General features: G+C 41.5%; 1 protein-coding gene across 2 annotated transcripts in view; it reads right to left on the reverse strand.

Moving 5' to 3' along the window:
* The window catches only part of CERK (ceramide kinase), a 104,977-nt gene that overhangs the window by 53,102 nt on the left and 28,578 nt on the right, over positions 1-23,297 (reverse strand). For both annotated transcript variants that reach the window (XM_033959121.1, XM_033959122.1), the window contains 2 exons: positions 22,628-22,750; positions 7,689-7,814 (listed from right to left, as the gene is read on the reverse strand). In XM_033959121.1, the coding sequence (XP_033815012.1) occupies positions 7,689-7,814; positions 22,628-22,750 (249 nt within the window). The remainder of the gene's footprint in view (positions 1-7,688; positions 7,815-22,627; positions 22,751-23,297) is intronic.

The following is a 23,297-nucleotide window of genomic DNA, read 5'->3' on the forward strand; positions in this document are numbered from 1 at the left end:
TGGAAGCATCTATAATGGCTAGTACCGAGTCAGAAAGATGAAAATTTGCTGGATTCAGACCGAGAGGTACCAAGCTGTCTGGTACAGAGACTGTAGATTGGGATGTAAGAGAGATCCTTTTAAGGGTGACTTAGAATGATTTTATTTTTATTTTCCCTCCTATTGTTTTCCCCTTAAACTGTTATCTTTTATCTTTGAAATTGTAGTTCTTGCCTATTATCCTCTTGTTTCCACCTGTTATGGTTTTATGTTTCCAAAAGTCTGTCGCCCCCGTCTTTAAATTTGTATTTTAACTACTGTTTTCTTTTATGATTTTGTACACCGCCTAGAAGGCTGATTAGGCGGTATAAGAAATTTTAATTAAACTTGATCCTTGGCACTCAGCTGAAGTAGAAGGGAAAAATCAAGGTTTTCTGGGCCACCAAAGAGTTATCAGAAACATGGTGGTTGATTCATGCTTGAGCTTAACTAAAGTCTTGAGAATAACAGGATTGGCGGAAATGCATAGAGGAACTTGTTCGTTCAATCCAGAAGAAAGGCATCTGGAGCAGAATTGAGACAATTTGTGGTTGTGGGGAGATGCAAACAGGTCTATCTGAGGAGTGCTCCATAGTGAGAAAATGTGTGCAATGCTTTGGATTTGAGAGTCCACTTGTGTGGATGAAGAAATCTGCTGAGCTTGTCGGCTAGACCACTTCTTCAACCACCGGTCTGTGGACCGCTGCCGATCCACAGAAATTTCCTGCCGGTCTACAGGGCCTGCATGTGCATCAGGCCCAAAACAGTGTTCTTCAAACACCAGTCCACAGTGCAATCGATGCGGCATTATCTTTGAGCCAGTTCCCTCTTCCTCACCGATTCAGTACACAAAACCACAGGCAGTGGCTTCTACGCGCATCCTGCGCCTGAACCCAAAGCCTTCTCTCTGACGTTGCAACGTTAGAGGGAAGGCTTCCAGATGAGGCACGGGACGCGCAAGGAGCCACTGCCCACAGCTTTGTGTACTGCATCAGTGAGGAAGAGGGAGCCGGCCTGAAGATAACACCATGGGCGGCATAAAATGGCCAGGCAGGAGCAGGCCAGAAGGTAAGGCATAGCATGGAGGGAAGGAGACAACAAAGGTAGGGGGGGGGGAATGATTTTATTTTTTTATTTAGTGATTGAATTATGTCAATTTTGAGAATTTACATCTGCTGTCAGTGTGCTTTGTGTAGTTTAATTTTGTGGTTAACCATTATGTGTTGTTAGTAAGATTATATTGTGTATCTGTGAAAAATGAATGGAAAAAATAGTGTTACAATTAGTACTATTATGGGGGCGGGGTCTGGGATGGAGATTGGGTAGAGATAGGCGGGGTCTGGCCCACGACTTAGCCCAGTGTTATTGAACTGCCGGTCCATAGGTGTAAAAAGGTTGAAGAATACTGGGCTAGAGTATTCTTTTCCCTTGAATATATATGGATTTGAGGAATATGTCGTAAGATGAAGATTTCCTCAATGATGTCAGTACTGATCTGATGAAGAGGATGACGACGAGCGACCCAAGGATTTTGGTTCTGAAAGCATGATGTTGATATATGTCAATATTGTGATTGAGAACATCGATGCTTCGATATAGAGTGTCTATGCTTCAATGAAGAGAATTGATGCCTTGATGAGGAGAATTGATGCCTTGATGGGGAGCATTGATGACTTGATGGAGAGCACCAATAGGGAGTAGAACGGCATCTCAATGTAGACCTGGAATTGGTATCATGTGGGGGAGTGTGTGGCGCAGTGATTAAAGCTATAGCCTCAGCACCCTGGGGTTGTGGGTTCAAACCCACGCTGCTCCTTGTGACCCTGGGCAAGTCACTTAATCCCCCCATTGCCCCAGGTACATTAGGTAGATTGTGAGCCCGCCGGGACAGACAGGGAAAAATGATTGAGTACCTGAATAAATTCATGTAAACCGTTCTGAACTCCCCTGGGAGAACGGTATAGAAAAATTGAAAAATTGAAAATAAAATAAATACTTAGGCTGAGTCAGTATCGAGGGAGTTGATGTAAGCACTGGTGTTGTGTAACTTAAATATGTCACCAATTTCCCTCTGGAAAAACTAATTGAATTGTTCCCTGAAGATCTGCACTGGCACCCTTGGCTCAACATTCAGTATCATTGGTGGGGCAGGGTGTCGAGGGGTGGGAGACCTCGATGAGGATGCACACCCTGAAGGAGATACAGCCTGCACTGAGAGCAATGGCATCGATGTTTGGCCTGTATCTAGGAACTCGTTGCCATAAAGGCCTGCGACACTTGCTGGGAAGAAGATGGCTTCTTAGTGGTTTTGCCCGATGTAGAAATCACATCCGATGCCGACGTTGATGCCAGTACCGTTGGTATCGAGGGCTCAAATTTATCACTGGAGTCCATGGTCAAGTCGAACAGCTTCTCCTGTTGGATACAATGAGCCTTCAACGAGCATTTCTGCAAGGTAGAACGAGTACAACCATCTACTCGATGCTCAGGGCCCAAACACTGTAAACACCGTGTGAGTCAGTGATTGAGATAAGGTGCTGGCACTGACAGTACTTTTAAAAACTGCTCAAAGGTTTAGACCAGTGGTTCCCAACCCTGTCCTGGGGGACCCCCAGTCTGTTGGGTTTTAAGGATATCCCTATGAATTATGCATGAGAGAGATTTGCATAACTGTCACTTCTATTATATGCAAATCTCTCTCATGCATAATTCATTAGGGATATCTTGAAAATCCAACTGGCTGGGGGTCCCCCAAGACAGGGTTGGGAACCACTGGTTTACACATTGACAGAAAAATTTTGGTGGTGAGGATAAACAAAGAGGAAGGAAAAGGAGGGCCAGAAAGCCCAATTGAGGTACAAAGGAAAATATACATATATACCGTATTTTTCGCTCTATAAGACGCACCTGACCATAAGACACACCCAAGATTTAGAGGAGGAAAACAAGAAAAATAACATTCTCAATCAAATTCCTCCTGCCAAGCTCTGCACCCAACCCCACACTCCTTGCCAGGCTCTGCACCCTGTTTTCCCTCCCTGCTAGGCTCTGTACACCCTGTCCCCCCTCTGATGGTCTAGTGATGGTCTAGGCTGGGACAGGGCAGGCAGGCCTAGTGGCTTAGTGACAGACAGGCAAGCCTAGTGGCAGGCAGGCAGGGCCTCCTCATCCCGAGGCAAGTAGGCAGGCAGGGGGATAGTGTTTGCAGAGCTACAAAGCATTCATTTTTTCAACCCAAGGCTAAAAAATGAAAACTCAGCCCTGCAACCCTTTTTAAACAAAATATTTGCATTACTCTTCAGAAAAATAAAAGCAATTTTTGCTTAGCCAAAAATTAGCAATAACAAATTAAAGTGACTTAACACTTGCAAATTCTTTTTTTTTCATTAATAACTATAAGAAAGAACACTGAAATATCTTATTATTTAAACTAGTCTTTAAGCCCGTTACATTAACGGGTGCTAGAATAGATGTGTTTTTGTCTTTTTTCTCTTTCTCTCTCCTTGGCCGCTTTCTGTCCGTCTGTCTGTCTTTCTGTCTCTCTCTTTCCTCGGCTGTCTACCACCACCCCTTGCCTGCTCCCCCTGTCTAGCAGCAGCCCTTCTCCCTTCCTTTTACCTCCACCATGTCCAGCAGCACCCCTTCACTGCTCCCCCTGTCCAGCAGCAGCCCTTTTCCCTTTGTTTTACTTCCCCCCTGTCCAGCAGTAGGCTTCTCCCTTCCTTTTACCTTCCCCCCTGTCTAGCAGCACCTCTTCTCTGCTCCCCCTGTCCAGCAGTAGCCCTCCCTTCTTGTTACCTCCCCCCTGTCCACCAGCACCTCTTCCCTGCTCCCCCTGTCCAGCAGCACCCCTTACCTGCTTTTCCTGTTAGTTCGTGTCTGCCCTCCTCTACAAAAAAGCCTGCTGAGGATCGCAGCTAGCCGTAGTGAACCTCGCAGGCGCTATGCACCTCGGTAGCATGTTCCTTATGATGTGATCCAGTGTGTCAGAGGGAACATGCTACCGAGGTGCAGAGCGGCCTGCGAGGTTCGCTGCAGCCGGCCGTAATCTTCAGCAGGCTTTTTTGAAGAGGAAGGCAGACAGAAGAGCCACTTTGGTGGATTGGATGGAGGATTACTGCATCGATGCCTGGAGGAGCTGGAGAGCAGAGAGGCCAGTGCTTTACAATTTCTCTGCCGGACACTGGCACAGCTAAGCGCGCATGCGCACTCCTGCTGGCCACAGACCTATGGATCACGGATCACGCAGGCAGGAGTGCGCATGCACGCTTAGCGTTTTATTATTATAGATGCCATACACTACTTCCATTGAACAGTTCTCCAAGCAAGGACACAACACGCAACTCCTCTTGGTTTCCCTCAAAAAATAAAAGAAACATGCGTCCACCCTGCCCTCTCAAATTTTATTTTAATGTACGGGTTTCTACACTGACCAAAAAAAAAAAAGTCTACTTGTTGAAAGGAAATCAAAAATGAAACGGGCACGAGAAAGTTTGCTTGCAGTCTCTAATGGCGCTAAAGGATGCCCCCCGCCGAGGATGAATTTTGGAAGAGCACAAACACAGTCGGAGAACATAAGAATTGCCGCTGCTGGGTCAGACCAGTGGTCCATCGTGCCCAGCAGACCGCTCCCATGGCAGCCCTTAGGTCAAAGACCAGTGCCCTAACTGAAACTAGCCTTACCTGCGTACTTTCTTGTTCAGCAGGAACTTGTCTAACTTTGTCTTGAATCCCTGGAGGGTGTTTTCCCCTATAACAGCCTTCAGAAGAGTGTTCCAATTTTCTACCATTCTCTGTGTGAAGAACTTCCTTACATTGGAGAGGGTGAACAACCCTGTCTTTATCTACTACGTCTATTTCTTTCATTATCTTGAATGTTTCGATCATGTCCCCTCTTTAAGAAAGTAAAAATCTGGACGGCACTAATGAATGAAAGCTCGGCCAGGACCTGCCTCTACCTCTCTCTTAGTTCCGGGCTGGCTAGGGCTGCTCTTTATTGGTCAGGTTGGAGAATGGGAGTTTGGTGCTGTGTGCGCATATGTAGGGGAAGATCTGCTCCTCACCTTAGACATACAGTGCTTCTTCACTGCAGTCCCGAGCTCGACTGTTTCAGCCCTTTACCCACCTCATGGGCTGGGTGGGGAGTGGAGCCGATCAGCAACACGGTGAGAAGAATAAGAGCTGGCAGCGGGATGGCTATATAACGGTGGCTTCTCCTTCCTTCATGAAGCAGTGCGGGACAAGGCAGGAAGCAAAAAGTTCATGCCTTCCTTCTGCAATGCTCTGACGATGCCGCTGCCAGAGGAATTAAGGGGTGTGTACGGGTGGGTGTGTGTGTGTATGTATTCGCTCCATAAGACACACCCTTATTTCCATCCACTTATGGGGGGAAGAAAAAGTGCTTCTTATAGAGCAAAAAATACGGTATATATATATTTTTTGTTTTTACACAGAGTGAAGGATATAAAAGAAAAACAAGAAAGAATGCCAAAGCTAAAAATAGAAGAACATTGATGGGAAGGCAATATGCATTAGACAGAGTCCAAAAAAAAAGCACTTCTTCGCTCCATGGAAAACAAAGAAGTGATGTACCACGAGCCGCATTGGGAAGGAAGGCACTCGCTCATGTGCAGTGTGGACAGTTGTGAAGTTTCTGAAAAATGTAAAGTGCACTGTCCATACCGGGCTCCGTGGATGATTTCACCCACATGTGAGAATATGCTGCCTGCTTGTCCTAGGATAAACTGTATTTAGGTTCAATTTTGTTTAACTATTATTCTTATATAAAACCTTTTATTTATTTTCATGCTGAGCAATCTTAGGAAAACTTATATAAAACTTATATAAAAAATCTTAGAAACAAATATAAAATAAATGGACAATGATTAAACTGAAATTAAAATTTTGTGCATTATGTGTGTGGGTTTAAAAAAAAAAAAAAAATTATAATTTTACACCCAAAAAACAAAGGCATACAGAGAGTAGTTTGCACTATATCGGTATCGAGGGCAGAGTGGGCAGGCTGGATGGGGCATGTTGGACTTTATCTACTGCACCCACTATGTTACTAAGAAGGCATCTTTAAATTGATGTTTTCCACTTAAAAGTAACATAGATATCACTTAAAATTAAATTTAAAAAATATGTGAACAAGACAAACTTGTGGAAATTTGACTGGGACTTGACTGTGCATAAGTCCATCACTGGTAGGCAGGAGATTCCCATTGTCAAAAAGTTAGGATTTGGGGGCTCTACCTGATGGGGATAAAGTTTTTGTTTCTCAGATCTAATCTAACATGAGCATATTTATTCTACTTTACCAACAGGTTCAAGGCGGATTATAATAAAAGAAAATACAGTAATAAACATCAATCTACATATATGGTCCCAAACTTGCTTATTGTAAACTAAAATGATGACCCTTGACCACCTTCCAAAAAGCATGATAACATTTAATATCATGAATTCTATATGATATCTCATTCCACAAGTAAGGGACACTTCCTATCAAATATCTCTGTCTGGACACTTCCTATCAAATATCTCTGTCTGGACACAGTTTTTCAACATTTCAGGACAGAAAGAATATTTAATCTAATTTCCTGCAAACATCTAAGCTCCTTTGGGGCCATATACAGTATAATGAAATCATGCTTTGACAATAAGCTGGGGCTTGACCATAAAGGATTTTAAAAACAAACATTCTGTGAGGTATATATGGAATCTAACCAGATACCAGAGAAACAGTTGGCTCTACTTCTGAAATCCTCAATAGTATTCAAGCCTACTTTCCTTAGATTTTAGCTCTATATTGGTTTGTCAGGGAAGAGAAGATTTCAGATTATGCAAATAGTGAGGATTGGGTAGTGACCAACAGTAATAGGTGTGCTGGTGAGTTCCATTATTAGCTAAATTGCACTGATTTCTGATAGAGAAGTGGATTTTATTTAAGTTTTAAGTGCTTGTTTTTTGAATTTTGCTGTACCTAATCCGTTTGCTTGGTGGACTTTGAGTCTGGAAAGGGTATGCATGACAGTTATTGGGTAAGGTTAAGGGGCTACATCATCTACATTTGAAGTTTGCCCCTGATTTTGTACCGGGTAGGGAAGGGGGGATATTTCGGAGATGGGAAAAAAAAGGGTTGCAGTACTTTGGCCAATTCCTGGAGGGGGAGTCCATTCGAGCATTTCCTGTGCTTCAAGCTCAGTTCCAGATGGACTCATATGGCTGTGGAGTTGGAGACAATTTTGGGTACCTGGAGTCTTGGGTTCCAGAAACTGAGGAGTCAAAGGATTCATCTATCGACTCCACAGCCCTGTCCAAAACACTGGAATACTTTACATCTAGAAGTTCATCAAGAACGAACCTGCTAAAGTTTTAGGGAGGAAATGAAAACCTTCTTATTCTCATGACTGAAATATAATGCTCTGTGAATCTATGTATGGAGTTCAAGATGAGTTTGGTTTGGTTTTCACTTGGGTTTCCTTGTTAACAGCATTTTACACATTCCTTAGCTTTTGATTTTTCAAGTGTATCTTATATCAGGTGATACCACGGTATGGAAGGCCAGTCTAACTAGTTTCTTCCTTTGCAGAATCTATGGCATGTTCTTAAAATCCTATAAATTTTTGTCCAACAGGGCTAAAGATACCTATGCTCCCATGACTCACCAATTACATCAGTAGTAATGGATGCTAGGCTGAACAATGGTGCCACTTTTTGTTCATAGATTTGTTTTCCTTGCTGCTTTCCTCCATATGGATTAATGTATACTAGTAAGTGCTTTGGTCTAGATGCTAGAAAGAAAACAAAATAGACAGTGACAATTATTTCAGCACCAACATTATTAGTTTAATCTAAATGTACTATGTTATTAATACAATAAAAGATCATTTAGGCCCACCAATCAACAAATAGCAACAAATTTCTAAAATTAAAATGGACTGTGATTGATTATATTACATGGGTAATCCAAGACCACAGCTGATGTTTAACAGGGCAATTTTCAATGCCATTTACCAGTTAAACTGACTGAAAACTCCCCTCACTCAATGCAGCTAAAAGTACAAATGAGGCTTTAAAGCAGAAATTCCCAAACTGTAAGTACACCAAATATCATTAGTGGATTGCATACAGGGCTACTCCTCCTCCCTCTGGATCTCAACTGTGATCTATAGTGGTACACCACAACACAACACAGAGCTTGTGAGTCAGTGAATGTTGATAGGCCCTGTCCCTCTCCCCCATGTGGGCTTCCTGTAGAACTGGAAACTCATGCAGAGTATTGGGGGTGTATGAGCCCACACTGATGCTAACTACTGCTAGTGCGGCTGCTCATGCTTTGAATAAGTAAGGAGGAAAAGAGATTGGGGAGGAGTAGGGGCTTGTACTATTCTTATAATCATCCTTAGGTCACACAAATTTTAAGTGTTCCATACTTTGTATATTCAAAAATTAATAAACAAACCTTGACTAAAAAAAAATGGGATCATACTGGATAAAGGTTTGTGAAGTACTGTTCTATAGCATGCCTAGGTTTTAGCCACACTGAAGGGAGACATGGCCAGAAACATTTGAACAGAATCCTAATATAACATATACAGATTGTATTTTTTTGATCTAAATGTGTCATATTCCACAGAAATTTTACCTACACAAAACACAGGTGCAAAAATCCACAAGTCTTTTTTGACCGTCTATACCAAAGCATACGAGTAGTTTGAAAATTACCCCCTAGCAAATCAAGGCACAAACAGAACCAGGTCAATCTGTAGTTTTATAAGACTACAGATTGACCTGATGAAACTAGAGTGACATACTAATTTCCTTTCCTTGAAACCTGTTACACCATTCCAGACAAGTGGGCTGTGCTACCCAACCAGCAGATGGAGACAGAAAACACTGATTTTCAATGATACCATCTCCAGGATAAGGTCTGGAAATAGCCGATATACTTTGCCAATGTAGAAACCAAACTTTAAACCACAAACACTCAAAGATAGACAATTCATAAGAACATAACAGCCTTACTGGGTCAGACCAATGGTCCATCAAGACCAGTAGCCCATCCTCATGATGGCCAATACAAGTCACTAGTACCTGGCAAAAACCAAAGAGTAGCAATATTCCAAGCTACTGATCCAGCAGACCATGGACTTTTCCTCCAGAAACTTGTCCAAACCTTTTTTAAAACCAGCTACATTAACCGCTCTTACCACATCCTCTGGCAATGCATTCCAGAGCTTAACTATTCTCTGCGTGGAAAAGGTCAGAGAGAACGAGAGGGTACTTTCTAAAATTGAAAGGGGATAGATTCCATACGAACATAAGGAAGTTCTTCTTCACCCAGTGAGTGGTACAAAACTGGAACGCTCTTCCGGAGTCTGTCATAGGGGAAAACACCCTCCAGGGATTCAAGACAAAGTTAGACAAGTTCCTGCTGAACCAGAACGTACATAGGTAGGACTAGTCTCAGTTAGGGCACTGGTCTTTGAGCAGAGGGCCGCTGCGTGAGTGAACTGCTGGGCATGATGGACCATTGGTCTGACCCAGCAGCGGCAATTCTTATTTTCCTATGAAAAATATTTCCTCCTATTGGTTTTAAAATTATTACTCTGTAACTTCACTGAGTGTCCCCTAGTCTTTGTAAATCTTGATGCAGTAAAAAAAAGTCAGTCCCACTTGTACCCGTTCTACACCACTCAGGATTTTGTAGTCTTCAATCACATCTCCCCTCAGCCATCTCTTTTCCAAGCTGAAGAGCCCTAACCTCTTTAGTCTTTCCTCATAAGAGAGAAGTTCCCATCCCTTTATCATTTTGGTCACTCTTCTTTGAACCTTTTCTAGTGCCGCTATACACTTCTCCCTCCGGATTCGTGGGGGATAGGGGCAGAGCCGGACCGCGAGTGGCGAAAAACCGTGAATATCCGCTCTGACCCACCCCCACCTCCCTTCCGCCTTCCCGACCTTACCTGGTGGTCTAGCGGGCTTTCGGGGCAGGAGCGATCTTCCTACGCTCCTGCCCCGTGCAGATCGCCATTAGGAAATGGCTGCTGTGAGTTCCCGTAGTCTCTCGAGACTATGAAGGGAACTCCCTACAGCTTTTTCTAATAATTCCTAGCATCTTGTTTTCTTGGCCGCCACCGCTCATTGGGCGGAAGGTTTCAATTTATTATCCATGATGACACCTAGATCTTTTTCTTGAGCTCTGACCCCTCAAGGTTGACCCTAGCATCTGGTAATTATGATTTGGATTATTCTTCTCAATGTTCCTCACTTTGCATTTGTTCATATTAAATTTCATCTGTCATTTGTACATAGTCTCCAATTTCCTAAGCTGTGCCTGCAATTCTTCACAATTTGCATGTGTTTTAACAACTCGAACAGTTTAGTGTCATCTGCAAATTTAATCACCTCACAAATAGTTCCAATTTCCAGGTCATTTATAAATAAGTTAAATAGCACCAGTCCCAGTATAGATCCCTGCAGCACACCACTATTTACCCTCCTCCATTGAGAAAAATGGCCATTTAAACCTACCTTTTGTTTTATGTCCGATAACCAATTTTTAATCCACAAATGAACATTGCCTCCTATCCCATGACTCTTTAATTTTCTTAGGAGCCTCTCATGAGGAACTTAGTCAAAGCTTTCTGGAAATCTAGATACACTACATCAACCGGCTCACCTTTATCCATATGTTTATTCACACCTTCAAAGAAGTCAAGCAAATTGGTTAAGGCAAGACCTCCCTCGGATGAACCCATGCTGACTCTGTCTCATTAAATCATGTTTGTCTACATGTTCCACAATTTTATTTTTTATACTTGTTTCCACTATTTTGTCCGGCAGTGAGGTCAGGCTTACTGGTCTGTAATTCCCTGGATCTCCCCTGGAACCTTTTAGAAATCGGCGTAACATTGGCCACTCTTCAATCTTCAGGTACTACAGATGATTTTTAGCAACAGGTTACAGATCACTAACAGCAGGTCAGCAATTTCATGTTTGAGTTCTTTCAGTACCTTGGGATGTTTACCATCCGGTTCAGGTGATTTATCACTCTTTAACTTGTTGATTTGGCTTAGTATGTCTTCCAGGTTCACCAAGATTTCTTTCAATTCCTCCATCTCATCACCCTTAAAAACCATTTCCAGTTCAAGAAGATTTCTAACATCTTCTGTAAAGACTGAAGCAAAGAATTCATTCTCTCCACTATGGCCTTATTCTCCCATAGTGCCCCTTTTACTCCTTGATCATCCAACAGATTCCCTCACAGGTTTTCGGCTTTTGATATACCTAAAAAAAATTGTTACATTGAGTTTTTGCCTCCAACAAGTTTTCTTCATATTCCTGTTTTTCTTTCCTTATCAACGCTTTGCATCTAACTTGCTAGTGCTTATGTCTCCTCTTATTTTCTTCATTGGGATCCTTTTTCCATTCCTTATAGGATGTTCTCTTGGCTGTAATAGTCTCTTTCACTTTGCCTTTTAACCATACCGGCTCTCATTTTATCATAGTCGCCCTTCAGAAAATTAAATGACACTACAGTAGATTTCTTTAGTGATGTCACTCCAGTTGTCAGCTCAAATTTCATCATGTTATGATCACTGTTTCCCAGCGGGACAGTTACCTCCCATACTATATCCTGCATTCCACTAAGGACCAAATCTAAAATAGCTCCCCCTCTTTTCGGTTTTTGGACCAGTTGCTCCAAGAAGTAGTCATTTATGATATCTTAGAATTTTACCTCCCTAGCACTCCCTGATGTAACATTTATCCAGTCAATGTTGGGATAGCTGAAATCACCATTATTATAATGTTGCCCAATTCATCAGCTTTCCTAATCTCTGAAAACATTTCTTTATCTGTCTGCTCATTCTGTCCCAGGAGACGGTAGTATAACCCTTTCTGTATATTCCTTCCCTTTACACATGGAATGTCTATCCATATGGATTCCACACTGCTATCTGTGTTCTGCAGAATATTCATTTTGCTCAATTCAATTTCCTCTTAACTTATAGCGCAACCTCCCTCTCTCCAATTTGATCTATTCTTATCACTGCAATATAATTTGTACCCAGGTAACACAGTGTCCCATTGATTGTCCTCCTTCCATCAGGTCACTGAGATGCTTATTATATCTACCTCATTATTCAGCGTTACATACGCTAACTCTCCTACTTAATTTTTTTTAGACTTCTAGCATTTGGATAGACACTTCAAATTGTGGTTTTTCCTTGTATCTACAGGCTTCTGAAAAGATGACAAGAATAACTTGATATATTTTCTCTGCTTCTCTCTTAAGCACTCTTGGCTTTCTTTCACCATTTTTGAAATCTCTCTATTGGGACTCCCTAAATGTTCTGATTCAAAGATACTCCACACTGAACCATCTGCTCCTGGGCGACTGTCGGCTTTCCCCCCAAACTTAGAGCAGCTTTTAAACTATCTCTTTCTTAAACGTTAGCGCAAACAGTCTGTTTCCATCCTGGGTTAAGGTGGAATCCATCCTTTTGGAATAAGCTCCCCCTTAGCCTAGTTCTAACAAATCTAAATCCCTCAACTCTGCTCCATCGTCTCAACCATGCATCGAGACTTCGGGCTTTGCCTGCCTCTTGGGTCCTGAGTGTGGAATGGGAAACATTTCTGAAAATGCTACCCTGGAGGATCTGGATTAGAGAATGACACAGTGGTTGTTACCCGCGGCTAGCCGTGGGAAACGGGGAAGAAAAAATAATGGTCTCTACGGGGACAAGGCCATTCACCGCCCTGTGGAGCGGTGAATGGACTTGTCTCCGCAGTTAGGCAATCAAGGATCACGCGGTCACCACCCGCCCGATCGCAGCGTCCCGCCATATCCCTCCCTCCACCTCACCTTAGATGTAGAGTTTTCCGGCTTTCTTTTTCGCCCAGCCGCACGTGTTCAAAAAAACACGCACGCGTGGCTGCTTGAGTTGATCAATCTTCTCCTCTCCTGCAACTTCCTGTGTCCGGTTGCGTCAGAGGAGAATATTGAACAAATGAGCAGCCGCGCATGCGTGGCTTTTTGAACGCGTGTGGCTGGGTGAAAAAGAAAGCCCTCTGGAGGGAAACATAGAAACATAGAAAGGTGACGGCAGAAAAGGGCCACAGCCCATCAAGTCTGCCCACTCCACTGACCCACCCCATTAAGTCTGAGTGCTGATGACTTAGTTCCTTAGCTCGACCCTCGTAGGGATCCCACGTGGATATCCCATCTATTCTTAAAGTCGAGCACGCTGGCGGCCTTGACCACCTGCATCGGAAGTTTGTTCCAATGATCCACCACCCTTTCCGTGAAGAAGTACTTCCTGGCGTCACCACTAAATTTCCCTCCTCTGAGTTTAAGCGGGTGCCCCCTTGTAACCGAGGGTCCCATGGGAAAGAATATGTCGTTTTCCATCTCGACACGACCTGTAACGTATTTAAATGTCTCAATCATGTCACCCCTTTCCCTGCGCTCCTCTAGAGTATAGAGCTTCAACTTGCCCAGTCTTTCTTCGTATGAGAGACCCTTGAGTCCGGAGACCATTCTAGTGGCCATCTGCTGGACCGACTCGGCTCGAAGCACATCTTTACGGTAATGCGGCCTCCAGAATTGCACACAGTATTCCAGATGAGGTCTCACCAATGATTTGTAAAGTGGCATGATGACTTCAGGTTTGCGGCTGACGAAGCTTCTCTTGATACATCCCATCATTTGCCTTGCCTTGGATGAGGCCTTCTCCACTTGTTTGGCAGCCTTCATGTCTGCACTGATGATAACTCCCAAGTCCCGTTCTTCTGAAGTCCTAGCTAGTGCTTCTCCATTCAAGGTGTATGTTCTGCAAGGATTTCTACTGCCAAGATGCATGACCTTACACTTCTTAGCGTTGAAGCCCAGCTGCCATGTCGAGGACCAGTTTTCTAACGTGATCAGATCTTGCGTCATACTATCCATGAGATTGCTTTCACTTACTATATTACTATATTACACAGGGAGATGGCGGAACGCTGCAATCGGTCGGGTGTCTACTGTTTTTGTATTACTGCCTGCCTGTGCTCAGTTATAGAAATGCAAGTGAGCATAGCGATAAGTTACAAAGTCATTCATTTGAAAAAATGGCTTCTCCAATAACTAATATGCATTGCAAACAATATTCTTAGAGCTTGCTTAATTAAAATGTACAAAAAGTCCCATGACCGTCTTTAATTTCAGATGTACAAATCCTGAGTGGAACAGAATGTAAACAGTAACATTTTTCAGGTATTATTTGCAGACACATGTCAATAATCCCTCTTGAAAGTGATGGTGACCACATATAAAAAGAATACTGGCAAGTTGGAGGTAGAGTTAGACCTCACCTCATACCGACGGATTTTCTAATGTCGTTAGCTAGGATTGCTATGAAAGAAAATTTTTTCATTTTTGATGGAATTTTTTATAAACAAAAAGCAGGGGTAGCAATGGGTGCTACATTCGCACCCTCTGTCACAAACCTTTATATGTCTGCTTTTGAGACTGCATGGCTAGAATGTTCACCATTTAAAATCAAAATTCATCAATGGCTTCATTTTATTGACAATATCTTTATGCTATGGAAGGGCACGGAACAAGAACTCAAAGGTTTCTGTATTTGGTTGAATTCTTGTGATGACTGTTTAAAATTCACAATGAACTATTCTAGTTCTACTATTGTTTATTTAGATGTAGTGGTCACGCAAAAAGAGGACTGTTTTGAAACAGATCTACATGTAAAATCAACCGACAGGAACACTATTCTTGAATATACAAGTTGTCATCCAGTGCCATTGAGAAATAATTTACCATTTTTCCAATTCCTCCGTATTAAAAGAAATTGTCCTACCATTGGTAAATATAAATATCAGTCTAAATGTTTGTTCACCAAATTAATTGAACGTGGCTATCCACACAATGTGTTAAGAACAGCACAGAAAAGAGCTAGACACAACACTCGAGATCTACTTTTGAATACCTACAAATCTTCACAGATAAGGTACAGATTTGTGTGGTCCGGTTCAGTGCGCATGGAAATACTCCAGCCAACATTATAAGAAATAATTGGAAAATTATTCAAACTCTTCCTGTTTTCCAAGATATTCCATTGAGGATTGCTTTTTCCCGTGAGAAAAATTTAAAGGATTTACTCAGTCCGTCGATGTACCGGAGTCCCACTTCTAGTAGTCACTAGGTTTTTTCAAGTGTGGTTCGTGCAGCATCTGTGCTGTCACCCAGCAAGGTCATTTTTTCACAAATCCAATTGACAACAAAATATACCATATTAAGCACTTTTTAACTTGTAATACAGATTTTGTTATATATGTGATAATCTGTCCGTGTGCAAAAGTGTATGTTGGCAAATCAATATGCCCGTTCAAAATACACATAAGTGAACACAAATCTAACATAAAATTAAAAAAACTGAGTGCTCCACTTGTTGAACATTGTCTTGAATTTTGCCATGATTTTCATCAGTTAAAATGTCTCTGTATTGACAAAGAAAGTAAACATGAGCGGGGAGGTGACCGCCATAACAAGTTACTGCCACGGGAAGCCCGGTGGATTTTCCAGCTCAATACTGTCAAACCTTTTGGCTTAAATAGCAACATAGGGAGGGGCGTGGCTGAGCCCGCAGAAGATGGTGGTTTAAACCTTGTGCTCCGGCGATCTCCCTCTTAATTAAGCAAACGATCTGATGTATCAGTGCTGTTAAGCAACGCAGAACCTAACAACATTTCAATAAAACAAAGCTGTTTACTTACATCCTGTTTCGGCTTCGTCTCGCTGCAGCGATGTCAGCCAAAAAGGTAGGCAAGCGCCATAAACCGGAGCCGTCTTCGCCGTCCAAGACCCCACTTCCGGCCTCTCCGGTCTCCCCGACAGACCTCAGCAGCGTGATTCTAGCGGAACTCCGCGAATTAAAAGAGCTAGCGTCGGAAACCAAAACGAGCACAGACGAGATCAATGAAAAGCTCACTGCCCTAACGGCAGATTTTGCTTCCATGCAGACACGTGTTGGTACTTTAGAAACCAAAATGGAGGCGACCTCAGTGCAGCTCGTTGAATTACGCAGCCAGACCAAACGTATATCTGTCTTGGAACAGGAGCTGGAAGACAGTAACAATAGGTCTCATCGCTGCAATCTGCGCACACTGGGGCTACCGGAAAATGGTCGGGACCGTGAGCTACCTAACTTCTTGGAATCACTGATCCCAAAATTGCTGGATATTACGTTTCAACGTGAGCTTGAAATAGAACGTGCCCACAGGGTACCTTCTTCCCGTTCTCCTAATGATCATCGACCCAGACCAGTAGTACTTAAGATCCTGAGATACCAACATGTGCTCGACATCATGCAGAGAGCCAAGATCAAAGCTCCAATCCAGCATGAGGGCGCCACTTTGCTATTTGTTCCAGATCTGAGCAAGTCTACAGCCCTCCGACGTAAGCAGCTCTTATCCTACAGGCCGCAGCTTAAAGCCCTGAATGCTAGATTTGGCATTCTGTATCCCGCACGCATGAGAGTCACCCTGAACAACTCAACTAAAGACTTCATCAGACCGGATGAGCTGGCAAACTTCACTGAGCAACAGTCCCCGACTCCAATCAACCAGGTTTGAAGGTTGCAGGCTGCATGTAATCTTACCTTATGACACTTAATCAATATGCCTGCAACCTGGTTTGCATGGACTTTCTGCTTGTGGTTATCACACTCTAGTATACTGGTGATTTTCCTCTTTCTGTTATGGTTCCGCTGCATGATTATCTTTGTTTGCTGTTCTGTATCCTTTTATATGGGAGCATGGTGTATCTTACTGCTATTCTGTTTCACTTGGCTGCACTCACACTGTTATAGAGGTGTCCTTTTTGGCACCACTGTTAATTCACTGCACATGATATTAGCATGCTTGATATCTATTTGTCTTGTGTTTGAAATAGCATGCTTCTTCATATACACAGATTTTTGCTTTTATGCATGTATATTGTGGTTGAAATGTATATCTATTATTCTGAATATACTTATATCAAGCTTATTATACTGGAATGTCTATTAGTATTGTATCCTTGAATGCGAAAGGTCTTAACAACAAAATCAAACTAAAGAAAATACTGAACTATCTAGAGAATTCAAACCCTGATATCATCATGATCCAGGAAACACACTTAGATGCTATAGCCTCATCCAAAGTTCAACTACCATGGGCAATGTCGCCATATTTTTCTACTGCAGTAGAGCGTAAAGGTGGAGTACTCCTATCATCAGAAACAGGAATAACATCTCTGTGGTCTCTTCCTCTGCTGACCTTAATGGGAGATGGATAAAAGTCAAGTGCTGCATCACTGGTGAATCTTATTGCCTTTTTAATATATACGGGCCAAATATAGACTGCCCGCAATTCTACCATGCTCTTATGGCTTCTCTTATGGAAGACGCAGACTCACAGTTGATACTGGCAGGTGACTTCAATCTGGTACTAAATCCGAACAGAGATAGGAAATCTTCTTGTGCATACAAAAAATCTAGATCTTGGTATGCTATACAAGATCTCATCTCCACTAACAATTTGGTGGACATTTGGAGACATAGGCATGAGGATGATGAAGCTTATACTTTTTATTCTCCTCCTCATGCATCATAGATTTCTTTTTACTTAGTCCCTCACTATGCTCCGCTGTGATTAAAACTGATATTGCACCTATAATAGTCTCTGATCATGCTGCTATTAATATTCAGATCAAAATTACTGCTTCTCCTTTAACCATTAAACAATGGCGGTTTAATAATGCCTTGCTGCAAGAACCTCAATTTTGTCTTCATATGAGAGATCAAATAAAGGATTATTTTTGTCATAATAAACCTGAACACACTTCTTGGATTTGCTGCTGGGACGCTTTTAAGGCCTTTGTAAGGGGTGTAGTTATCAGTTACTCAGCGCATAAATCTAAGAAACTGAAAGAAGAACAAAAGAATATGGAAGATGAGATTAGGAGCCTTGAATCGCAACATCAAGCGTCCCCAATGGACTTTTCCTTACTGTTTCGCCTTAATAAAGCACGCTTTCAATACAACACTATCTTGGGTAAAAAGGCAGCTCACACTGTTTTTCAACAGTCGGCATCTTACTTTGCGGAGAACAACAAATGTGGCCACTTACAGGCTAACTACCTTAAACGCCGCAGTGAAAAATCTATCATCACCTGCCTCAAACTAGATTCAGATGTAGAGATCACGGAGTCATCTGACATCTCTCAGGCCTTTATGGATTTTTATTGTAAGCTATACACTTCTGAATCATGCTGTCAGATGAGGTCTTCAGATTTCTTATATGATATTTCACATACTAAACTTGAAACAAAAGACAACGAAATCTTGGATGAACCGTTTTCTCTCACGGAGCTATCTCAAACTATCTTTTCTATGGCTCTTAAGAAAACGCCTGGACCAGATGGGCTGACGGTAGAATTTTATAAGGAATTCCAAGATGTTTTGGGGACATACTTTTTACAATTTATTAATTATCTCCTTTCTACCGGAACCGCATCTGGATCCTTTACGGAGGCAACCATCATCGTACTTCCGAAACCAGGAAAAGATAGCAGATTTGTGGCTAACTACCGACCACTCTCTTTAATAAATGTTGACGCAAAGATTTATGCTAAAATGCTGTCCACTCGACTACAATCAGTTATCACCAAGCTCATTTCACCAGGCCAAAGTGGCTTTATTAATGGTAGATAATACAAGGCTTGTGATAATACAAGGCTCTTTTCTCATATCCTTGCCAGGACTCCACATCATCATCAGAAAATAATGGCGGTAAGCCTGGATGCTGAAAAAGCATTCGATAGGATAGAATGGCCTTTCCTATTTCAAACCTTGCGCTGGTACGGATTCTCTGAGACCTTTGTTAACAAAATACAGGTTCTTTACTCCAACCCCAACGCTAGAATTTATGTTAATGGTACTCTTTCATCTACATTTCATCTTACCAGAGGCACTAGGCAAGGTTGCCCACTATCCCCCCTGCTATTTGACCTTGCACTGGAGCCACTGATCCAACGGATTTGTTTAGACCCTACTATTACTGGATTCCAATGTCGGGGTATGGAGTATAAAGTGTCGGCATACGCTGATGATATCCTACTTTATATAACCCCTCCATCGCTACCACGATTACTTTCCATTATAGCAGAATATGCGGCTGTATCTGGATATAAATTAAATGCTGGCAAAACGGAAGTGATGCCTATCAATTGTCCTGAAGCGGAATTTGAAGTAACTAGTCATGGAGTCCAATGGACGGCTGTCTCTATGAAATATCTGGGCGTATATTTTGGTCCATCCATAGAAGATACTATTCAACTCAATTGTGATTATCTGATCGAGACCATCAAGAAGACCATCAGTAGATGGTCTCCATTGACATTGACATGGTGGGGAAGATTAGAGACCATTAAAATGATGTTGGCTCCTAAGATTAATTATATTTTGTACATGCTGCCATTTCAATTACCCCTTTCTTTATATAAGCAGATTGATTCCATTATTGGGAAGTTTTTATGGAATTCCAAGCAACCCCGTATTGCCCTATCTAAATTGAAATCACAGAGATCCTCTGGTGGAGTGAACTACCCTTCTTTCTTGCACTATCATCTTGCTTTTATTATGAAACAGTGGGTAGTGGGATATCACAGCTCTCGAAGTGGGGACCCACCTGCTTGGTATCCCTTGGAATGTGAGATTTATGGTAGAAACCGTATTGAGAATTTAGCAGGCACTGTGCTAACTAAAGCTGATCATAAGGATCTAATTCTCGCAGCATACAAATGTACTATCGATACTATGGATTCTACTTTCTCATGTACATGGAATGAATCAGCTTTGATCCCTATTTGGAATAATGATCGGTTCAAAATATCGAATGCTACATTATCTTGGCAGGAGTGGCAGAAAAATGGTATCTGGCTGGTTCAAGATCTTATGAATGCAGATGGATGGATGTCATTTCAGGATCTCTCGGCCTCCACTGGCCTAAATAATTCTCAATACTTCCGGTGGCTGCAGTTAACTCACTGTATAAGACATGCCTTGATTACAACTCCAACGGTGTCTGTAGTTCCTGGTTTATCAAATTTCCTTCGCTCTTGTTCCAACATCCCCCTTAAAGCATCAATGTGGTATAAACTGATAAAGAGGATGGAATATCCTGGCCCTATGGAAACGGAAATCAAATGGCAAAATCAACTAAACCTCCCTTCGGATGCTATTGACTGGACTCAGTTATGGTCATCTCTATTTAAGTCCATACTTTCTGCCTCTCTACTCCAATCTCTATTCTTTGTTTTTCATAGAGCAGTGTGGACTCCGGTACTGTCTAACAAGATTAACTCGACAGTTTCCAGTCATTGCTGGTCTTGTAAACTCCATATAGGTACCATGGAACATCTATTATACTCTTGTCCACATGTCCAACTATACTGGGACAGAGTATGGTCCACCATATGCGATATATTGAACTTAACTGATAATCTTTCTTTTAATCATATCATTTTAATGGCGCAAGCGCTATCGGTCCCTATAAATAAGATGGAAACCCATTTGTTTACTATAATGATTGCCTTAGCGATACAGTCAATCCTAATTTGTTGGAAAGACTTATCTAAGATTGATTACCATATGTGGTGGAATGCTCTATGCCTTACGGGCAAATATGAAAAAGCTTATGCTGAGAAGTCTAATACTATGACTAAATATTTAGATATATGGCATCCCTTAATTGATTACTGTTCTAATTGACCTTTTGTAATTTATCAGAATATTGATATTCAGATATTTGGTACGTTATTAATATATATACTTAACTCCTCATACACTATTCTTTCATGCATGTATGTATTATGCTGATACCTGTGCTTTGAATTCACATTGTGTTTGTTCTGATATCTGTACTTTAAACCCAATAAAAGTTGTTAAACTAAAAAAAAAAAAAAAATAGCAACATAGATTGCCATTCTTTTTTCTAATCTCCACTTTTGTTAAACAATTGTGATAAATAAAGTTTGTTCCATCTATGACTTCATTTTTAGTCACTATAAATAAGCATTCTAAAAATTACCGGCACCATTTTTTGAAATGCAGGAGAGTTAATACTGAATGCAGTGAGTACTACTTCGATTAAGTTTTGTTAACAACTGTGTTTTTGGATGTATTTAAATGTTTAAAATACATTTTTGTCATTTATCTCTTCTGTTTTGCAGTTGTTCAAAAAAATCCCCCGACGAAGCCAAATATTTTGGTGAAACGGGTCCTGTCGGGCTCTTATCTACATTTGAGATAAGTGCACTCCTTTTTGCTGATTACTATTAAAGTGTCTAAATACCACTGATATTTAAAAATTTTTCAATCAGCTACAAGAGGTTTTTGTTGACCGATGATAGAGAACCTGTCCTGCTATCAACCACATTGTGAATTTCATATTCTACATGGTTCAGGCTTCTGAGGTCTTTTCCTCTTGTTTAATCAATTTACAGTTGTGTGTAGAACCTGTATATGAGATTGTTTTCAACATTTTTGAGATTCTTGTCCATAAGCCTTTTTTAAACCCAGCTACGCAACCCACTGTTACCACATCCTCCAGCAATAAGTTCCAGAGCTTAACTATTCTTTGAGTGAAAATATATTTACCCCTATTTGTTTTAAAGGTATTTCCATGCAGTTTCATCAAGTGTCCCCTAGTCTTCATAATTTTTGAAAGAGCAAAAAAATTGATTCACTTTTACCCATTTTACACCACTCACGTTCCAGATCCTCCTGTTGCTCATTGTACTGCAGCATCTGCATGACTATGTGCTCAAGTGGGCATTTTTAGTGTGCACAATTGACCTGATTCGAGCTATAGGTGAACATGGGGGACACGTCATTGCAAGGGAGGACAAGTCAATTGATTTATTTTATGTTCTGTTTTTACTACAGGGCAGAGGCACTGAAACAGATTCTCAGTGCAGTAGTAGTAGTGGCAGGACTCTCTTCTCTCTTCATGGAGTTTCGCAGTACTGAGGCTTATATGGATGCTGCGAGGATGGTGACGGGGCGGTGAATGGGATGGCGGTGAAGGGGCGGTGAGCTGGGGATGGGGCGGTGACGGGGACAGATTTTTTCCCCGTGTCATTCTCTAATCTGGATTTCAGCTTTCTACCTAAGAGCCTAAATTTGGCTTCCAGAACCTCTCTCCCAAGCTGCGAGGGGGGAAGACAGAGTGGTAGGGCCCTAGCTTTTGATCTGTCCACATTACCTGCCCTGCTCTTGACATTTAGATACAGGTTAGTCATTCACTACCAGATGTATTTTGTTTTTCTTTTATGGGTCAGGGGAAATTTGTTGTGAGTTTTGAGTTCAGCACCCCCAATCATTTTCAAAATGTGGCTTCTACAATAGGATCTAGAAATAGATCTGAAAATACTGAATGAAAGACTCACATACAGCAACTGTGCTGCCTTTACCTCTGTGGAAACTGTTTTTCTGTCTTCTGATCTTTAATAAATATTTTAAAATCTTTAAACTTTTTCTCATTGCAGTTAAAAAGAACTTACTCTGTAATTCAAGTAGCTCCTTTATTGCTTGAATCCACTGGTGACACAGCTCTTCATCTTTGCACCAAAATGTCACTTCACAGCATCGCCAGCGGTTTTTCTGCACTCTTTGCGCATAATGAACTATATAGGTAAAAAAATGGACAGGTCAAAAATCACAGGAAAATTAAATTTCACACTGTAATTGTTTTTGAGATTAGCTGTACTCTTGACAGGTGTTCTCCCTTAACAGTCAATCACTGGGAATGGGTACTTATTCCAACATGTTTAGAGCACTGATACACAGACATACTACAGAATCTATCAGCCAGGCCTAGAATTTTTCACAGTATAGTAAAATCTTGGTTTTTGAGCATAATTCATTCTGGAAGCATGTTTGTAATCCAAAGCACTTGTATATCAAAGTGAATTTCCCCATAGGAAACAATGTAAACTCAGATGATTCGTTCCACAACCCAAGAACTTTGATACAAAATATTGTACTGTATAAAATAAAAATATATACAGTAAAACAAATAAACTGCACTTTACTTTAGAAACGTGGCTGGTGTCAGGGATACTGTGCGTACTTGTACTGCAGGTAAATTGATAGAGACTTATAAGATCATGAAGGGCATAGAAAGAATAGAGAGGGACAGATTCTTCAAACTTTCGAATAATAAAAGAACAA

This window comes from Geotrypetes seraphini, chromosome 9 (assembly GCF_902459505.1).
Source record: "Geotrypetes seraphini chromosome 9, aGeoSer1.1, whole genome shotgun sequence".
Taxonomy (NCBI): Eukaryota; Metazoa; Chordata; class Amphibia; order Gymnophiona; family Dermophiidae; genus Geotrypetes; species Geotrypetes seraphini.